The 7,382-nt window shown below is 37.5% G+C and overlaps 1 protein-coding gene across 3 annotated transcripts; it reads left to right on the forward strand.

The window, feature by feature from the left end:
- Positions 1-201: 201 nt before the first annotated feature.
- On the forward strand, positions 202-6,975 carry LOC133875619 (uncharacterized). Of its 3 annotated transcripts, XM_062313807.1 has the most exons (6): positions 202-436; positions 679-758; positions 2,731-2,854; positions 3,272-3,583; positions 3,799-4,618; positions 4,860-6,975. In XM_062313807.1, exons 4-6 carry the CDS (start codon positions 3,341-3,343, stop codon positions 6,752-6,754), a joined length of 2,958 nt encoding a protein of 985 aa, XP_062169791.1. In that variant the 5' UTR covers positions 202-436; positions 679-758; positions 2,731-2,854; positions 3,272-3,340; the 3' UTR covers positions 6,755-6,975. The 3 variants fall into 3 exon arrangements, with proteins under 3 accessions (XP_062169791.1, XP_062169789.1, XP_062169790.1); XM_062313805.1 differs by lacking the exon at positions 2,731-2,854; XM_062313806.1 differs by lacking the exon at positions 2,731-2,854 and having other exon boundaries at positions 683-758.
- The last annotated feature ends 407 nt before the right edge of the window (positions 6,976-7,382 follow it).

Here is a 7,382-nt window from a genome sequence, read left to right on the forward strand (position 1 = left end):
CATTATAAAAAATCCTGATCCAGTGTAGGCTGTAGTACAAATTGTGAATTGGGGATTAAAATGGAAATTGATAAAATCAGCATGCTTGATACTTTGGAGTCAGTAAAGGGGCCCACTGCTGACAATTGTTTTTAATAAATAAAAGACATATTAAAATCGAATCGAAGTGGTATTTTTACATTGGAAAAAGCAAAGGTAGTTTTAAGATGGATATTGTTATCTGCTATTGCAGTAGAGGTGTGTGTGTGTGTGTTGTACTGTTGTCTGGTTTTAGTGGTTTTGATTTGATCTTCTTCCGAATTCTTTTCTTGTCTTAAGCCTTTGGAGAACATTCACCTCCATTTACTCGTACTAGCTCAAATCCAATAACAAGCATAAAAAACGAGAAGGGGCATGAGAGAGACTGGGTGTTGACAACTTCCACGTCGCTTCTCATGTAAGTTTCGTTTGTTTCTGTGGATTTTTTTATCTGGGTCTCTCTCTCTCTCTCTCTCTCTAAATCTTCCTAGAGAGAATGGCCCAGTAGATCCAAATGGGAATTTTATTTGCTTTTCAGGCCTTTTGAATAATACCTTTTTTAAAAAAAAAAAAAAAAATTATTATTGACCTCTTTTGGGTTGCTGTCTTTTGCTTCCTGATTCATGGATTTCTTTGGGTTGTTCTTGTTGTGCTGCATAGCTAGTCGTGATTTATGGAATGCGTGAATCCATGATGGGTTTTCTAGAGGAGGTGGCAGAGAATTACTTTTCGTTTTAGAGGTAAGTTGTAAGCTTCTTTTTTTTTTTTCTTTTTTCTTTTATTGACTTACAAAAAAAGAGAAAAAGAAGTTGTATACTTTTTTAACTGATTTGATGCTTAAAGTTTTTTTTTTGTTTTTTTTTTTTTTCCCAATGGGTTTGTTGGAACATTATCTTCTTCTCCTTAATAATTGGTATGATTCTTTCTTTTTTGGTGATCTAGTATTGTTTGATGGTCTTTACAATTGGGTTTACACAGCCATTTCTATGAACGATATTCTCATGCCATTTTCCACCGTCTCCAATCTTTTGGGATATGAAAAGTCCAAACAACAGTTTTGAAGTATATTGCCCAGTCCTATCTCCCTAATTTTGGATAATAATATTAGCTTTTTGTCCGCCGTATTATGTGACGGTTTTTATTTTATTTTTTTATTTTTTAATTTGTGGGGCTTCTATTCTGATTGCATAAGATGATTTTCAAGTTCATTTCCTTGTACAAGAATATCCTGAGAGCTTGATGATGTGCTACGTAATTTCTACTCTGATATTATGGAATTACAGAGGTTTCCATATGGACTTCAATTTTGTTAGATAAGAACTTTTCTTTGTTCCCCTTTTAATCTGCAATGCTTGTTAGGTCAACCTCTGCCTGGTACCAAATTATTCCAAGTTGACTCGCTATTTTGAATTCTTGTAGTTTGACGGTGGTGAAATGTTGAACTTGTCAATATGCTAATATTTTGCTATTTTTTTAGGAAACCTGTTTTTTTATGAGTCCTTATGCTTGTATGAAGTTCTTTCATGGCATTACATGATTCCTTGCTCTTGAAATATCTACTTGAACTTGTGCAACCTTAAGAAAATTCTTTAGATTTTTCTTCTTTGAACAATGTGCTCAAACTTTTGGCCAAGGACTCTTTCCTGCAACAAAGAGCTTTTGAGTTAAGCCTAAATTAATCAAGAAGTTCTAATCATATGAAAAGCCCTCCGGAAAAGGATGCAGCTTACCGAGTGATTAGTTCATAACTCATAACTGCTAAGAGTCTAAGAAAGCTTGACTTAAACCAAGCATCAGCAACTTTATTTTGAAGTTGAGGGTATATTGGATTTGCAGGCTGCTTCATATCTAAAGCAGCTCAATTATACCAACCCGACGTGGTCTTTGTTCATTTATTTAGAATTAATTTTAATTGGAATTGTATTTCGCTATCTATTTTTTTCTTTTTTCTATTAACATTTTTTTCATTCTAGTTTGTGCCTCCACCTTGTGAAGCCATCTAAAGGTACCATGTTAAGATAATGATAGGTTTATAGCTCATGCATTCCTGGAGTGCTAAAGTTGATTATATTTCTTACTCATACAGTTGAGTTTTGGTAGTATAAATGTTCTCCTTTTTCCTATGAATACGAGAGTACGTACTATTTCTGTATTTCACTACACATACTCTGATACTTTGAATTGTCATAGATAAGTGTGAGTGCCATATTGATTGGGTAGGTTATGAAGACACATGTGTGCTGGGTCACACATTAGTTGTGTATTAGATTAGACTGAGCTATATACATGAGTTTAGGGAGCTTCAATTATAACTTTTAGGTTATAATATAGATGTGGCTAGCACTTCCATTGAGTTGCGACAAATGGTATTGGAGCTAACCTAATAATGCCATATAGTGCTGAGGCAGAACAACACAACGTCGGTCCTGATGAGGACATCAGTGATTTGAATTTGGGAGTTTATGGTATTCTGGATTGTCATGAATATGTGTTAGTTCCAAATTGGGTAGGTGGATTGCAAAGATTTTGCATGTGTACTAAATCCCACATTGATTGTTCACTAAGTGGAATTTGATTTTATAGGTGATTCCAAGGAGCTCTAATTGTAATTTTGATTAGCCCTTTTTGTGGTATAGCTTAATGTGACTAATACTTTTTTCTAAGTCATATCAGATGGTATTAGAGCTAACCTAATAATGCATATGGCTTTAGGGTACTGCAGAATGATGTGAACCTTGATGAGGACGTCAGGGATTTGAATGGAGGAGATTGTGATATCCCAAAGTGTCACAGATATGTGTAAATCCCTTGTCTCACATTGGTTGTCTACTACTAGGTAAGACTGGGCTATATAAGTGACTCTAGGGGGAATTAATTGTAATTTTGACTAGTCCTTTTGAGTATAGCATGGATGTGACTAGTGCTTCCCTAGTTCATGACATATGAGGTTTGTTTGGTATTTTCTGAATGCTTGTACAAATAGCCAGTTATTAGGAAAAGCTTTAAGGAAGCATTTTATAGAACCATTATTTAAATAGATAAATTAGATCTGCATACTTTTTAGAAACATTATTTGAATTTTTAAATTAAATCCAGACTTCCTTTCCTTTTCTCCTTTTCCGTATAAGTAAATTATAAACAAAGATATAAATTCACAAACACACTTGATCCATAAAAAGAAAAGAAAGGTATTAATTTGATTTTGTTTTTTTTTTGTATACAAATCATTAACCTATCTTTTGTTCTGTTGCAGGTTTCTTTTTATAACTGAGGGTTGCTAAGTTGCACTTCATTATTAAATTAAACTTGTGCTCTGTTGTTTATGGCACTGCTGGGAATGGGAGCAAATATGCAGTATGATGGCTATTTCCCAGGATATTACTCGACAATGGATCTTAATATGGATGCTAATAGCAGCACATGGCCCTTAAACAAGATTAATAAAATGTTGGAGCATGGACACCACTACAATGGTTTTTTGTCACCTTTCTCTGCTGACAAGGTTTACAACAAGGAAGTCTTAAAGCAGATGATGCTCAAGCACGAAACCATGTTTAGGGATCAGGTAAGTTCTATCTCTACTTCCAGTGTGAAGAGAAATAGAAATAATCCTAGGTAATATATCCAATTTTAATAAAACCATTGATCCTTAATCATCCAACTGGATTATAACTGCATTTGTTTGCCATTTCATACTAGTGATGTATCCTTGATATTTTCGAGTGCCTGTTTATGGTCTGTAAACATGTAAATGTGTTGAAAATGTTTTTGCGCATCCAGATCCATGAGCTTCATCGCCTTTACGGAAGACAGAGGGAGTTGATGTATGAAATGAGAAGGAATGAATTAGATAAATGTAATGTAAGGTTGGAGACATCACAGTCAAATTCTGTTTTATCTCATGTCTCAACTGAATATACCCAAAAGACATGGCATGCCCCTAGGTTGCCTTGGGTAAACCCTGCTTGTGGTGGATTATCCATGTTAGGTGTTGAAAATGTCCAGCTGCCTTTGAGTTCTATTCAAGGGAATTGTATGCAAAGATGTCCTGATCCTGGACAAACTGAAGGCTGTTTAAAAAACTTCGAGCTATTGGAATCTAAGTGCAAGAAAATTGGGAAAAAAATATTGGATCTTCAACTTCCAGCTGATGTGTACATTGACAGCGAAGAAGAGGAAATATTGGAAGATGAAAAGGTTCATGAAGTGCCTGATGTGTCAAATTATCTTTCAGAGGGAGTTACTCAGGTTATGTGCAAGGATGATGTAAAACCATTTCCTGGCAGAAATGAACTTAACAATATTTTCCACGAGGAAGCATTCACTTCATTATTGAAGAAATCCACAGGTTTGGCTGACCTAAATGATCCCGTTGAGCCTGAGGAAGAAGCAGCTTCTAATTATGATTTTGTTGGCCGTACCAGTCACCAGATTCCATGCCACGATCTTTCTCAAAAGATCAAATCGGCCTTCCAAATTTCATCTGAGGAAATTGTCCAAAATACCCAGACTAGATGGGATCTTGAACCTTGCTCAGATGTTCTACTGTCAGAAAAGAAAGAAAGAAAACAGGGGCGGCCATCCTTCAATGATGAAGCTGGTGAGAATTTATTTGGAAGATCACATCAATTTATATCTCTTCACTTTAAGTTTCATAATTTTTTGGCTTTCCTAAGCAATTGATGTCCTTTGCTGTGTTACGGAAATTGGCATTTGTTTTCCTCATAATGATGCTTCAAATTTTGTTGAAATTGTTATCATTAGTACTGTTTATGTTGTTGTATTGTATGAACCTCTATTTTCAGGCAATAGCAGAAATAACTTGAATTCTTTTCCTGAAGGTTTTGATGCAGAAAAGTTATCCATGTTGTATGAATCGTCACAAGAGGAGATTAAGCAAGCTAATCAACCTCCAATATTTCATTTATTAAATCAGAGTTACCAAAAATCAGAGAGTAAAAGAACGAGTCTCAGTTTTGAGAGCTTTGGAAGGAATCATAGTCCCCCCAGAGACAGCCAACCTGGACCAAGTGGGGCCTCTTACATGTGCACTTCACATGAGCTCATTCCTCAGGCTGATATGGCAATTTCTGTGTTATCTCCAGCTGCATCTTGTAGAAAACCTGTACGTGACATGGTGCAAATTCCTATTTCTGTTGAAGCACTACCATGTTTAAACCCCTCTGTATCACTGGGTGGAAGTTCTAAAACATCAATCGGAAGGCCTGGGGCTATCAGCTTTGATAATGTGAACAGCAGTAACAACAATGATTTAGGATCTGAAGACCTAGGCCTTGCAAACTACATTCAAGGTTCCTTGGATGTGAAGTCTTCTAAGGACATAAACTTGAATTTTATGCCTAATTTCTGTTCTTTGGATGTGGAAGCTTCACAGAGTATCCAGTGCACAGATGGAAAAGAGAAGCTTGGAGAATTAACAGGAGGCTTGTCTTGGCTTAAAGCAAAGAAAGTAGATAATGTGAGATCCACTAAAGGAAGTGAGGATTCAACTCAGGTGGATTCTGTCCTTTTTAAAACTTATTCAGAATGTGTTCCTGATGTTGAGTCAAAGAATATTGAGGCAAGTGACTCCTTTAATAATGGAAGAATCCTTGGCCGTCCCATTTATGACAAGGGTCATATATCCTATGATCAGTGTTCTTCTCATGCCTCCCTATCTGGAGATGAAATAGAGAACACTGAGAAAGGCGGGTTACTTGACACAAACTTGGCTTGCGATCCTGTGCATGACTCGGGAAAGTGTCCAACTGCAAATGAGCACGTACTAGAGAACGGATTTGATAAAAGACATGTTGGTTTTGGAGGTCATGATGACCTGAATTCGTGCAGAAATGAGGACAAGTCTTCTCCGATGCAGGTTTTCTCAACAGAAATTGATCTTGTGCCTGCAAGTCCAGAAAACAAGGAGTGCTCTCCACCCAGAGGAGAATCTGATGAAAACCAACTTGAAACAACTTTTCAATTGCCAGGACAGGAAGATGCGGATCTTCAAAAGGAACTAGCGAGGGCTGCAGCAGAGGCTATGGTTTCCATTTCGTCATCTGCGGTCAAAATTTGTCTTGAAAATACCACTTGCAAGCCATTTGAAGCTTCTTCAACTGACTCCCTACACTGGTTTGCACGGATAGTTTCTTCAGTGGTAGGTGATAACGAGTTTGGAGTTGTTTTAAGTGGTAAGAATGGTGATGATCATGATGAGTTTCTGCCGGACGGAATGGATTACTTTGAGGCCATGACATTAAATCTTACAGAGACAAAACTGGAAGAGTGCTGCTGTAAGAGTAGTAACCAGAAAGAGGAAGAAAGAGGTGCCATTTTATTGCAAAGTCAGCCAAGGAAGGGCCGGACAAGGCGGGGGAGACAGCGGAAGGACTTTCAAAGCGAAATTCTTCCGAGCATTGCCTCTTTGTCAAGGCATGAAGTGACTGAGGATCTCCAAACAATAGGAGGCCTAATGGAGGCTGCAGGTAGTCGTTGGGAAACAGGTTCTTTGAGAAATAAGGGTAGAAGTGGGTGGCAAAGGGGGAGGAGAAGGTCTTGTGTCTCTGCTTCCAGCTTTACAGGGAATAAGGTGGGCTCGCTGTTGAAGCAGCAACCTGGCAACAGTGAATTGGGCATTGAGGAGAGAAGCCTAATAGGGTGGGGGAAGATCACTAGGCGGCGTGGAGGCAGATGTCCAATTAGGAATCCTCAGCTTATTTTGAGCCAAATATAGTAAGAGTGATTTCGAAGAGCCTGTATCTATGGCTTTTTTTTTTTCTTTTTTTTTTTTTAACACAATACCAAGGGAATTAAAATGGGAGAAATGACACTATCGGAGCTGAATAAGAGAATGGTTTTTAGGCCTGTATCTATATGATTTTCAAATGAGCTGTTTGGTGGATCATCGGATTTGTTGTAAACGTATTGCAAGCTATAATATATTCAACTACATTACGGGTGCCTAAGAGCATTATCTTCGGATTAAGCCAAATGTTCTTTTTAGCGAAAATATTTGGCTAGAATCCATAAAAATACTCAACAGTCAACATTAGATGAGCTATATCTACAGTATTTTAAAAATTTGCTAGAGTTGCTCTCCAAACGCAGACAGCAATTGTAGCAAAGGCAAATAATTTTTGCTCTTTTTTTTTTTTTTAAAAAAAATAAAAATAAATTATTCTCTCTCTGTGCGCCCACAGTATGAGCACAACAATGCAGGCGTGGTGGCAGTGAGCATGGAGGGACAAGTTTCTTGGCCTGACACGGGTCCTAGTTATCGGTGAGTGGGGTGCGGTTGAGATAGTGATAAGTGCTTCAGGGTTGGAGTTCGGAGCGTCAACGGTGAGCCATGGAGTGTATCT

The sequence above is a fragment of the Alnus glutinosa genome, chromosome 8 (assembly GCF_958979055.1).
Source record: "Alnus glutinosa chromosome 8, dhAlnGlut1.1, whole genome shotgun sequence".
NCBI lineage: Eukaryota > Viridiplantae > Streptophyta > Magnoliopsida > Fagales > Betulaceae > Alnus > Alnus glutinosa.

Bases quoted from the DNA above. Each gene is read 5' to 3' on its own strand.
- LOC133875619 (XM_062313807.1), top strand. From the start codon at position 3,341: ATGGCACTGCTGGGAATGGGAGCAAATATGCAGTATGATGGCTATTTC. The intron at 3,584-3,798 runs GTAAGTTCTATC...TTGCGCATCCAG, and splicing joins AAACCATGTTTAGGGATCAG to ATCCATGAGCTTCATCGCCT. The intron at 4,619-4,859 runs GTGAGAATTTAT...CTTTTCCTGAAG, and splicing joins ATCCTTCAATGATGAAGCTG to GTTTTGATGCAGAAAAGTTA.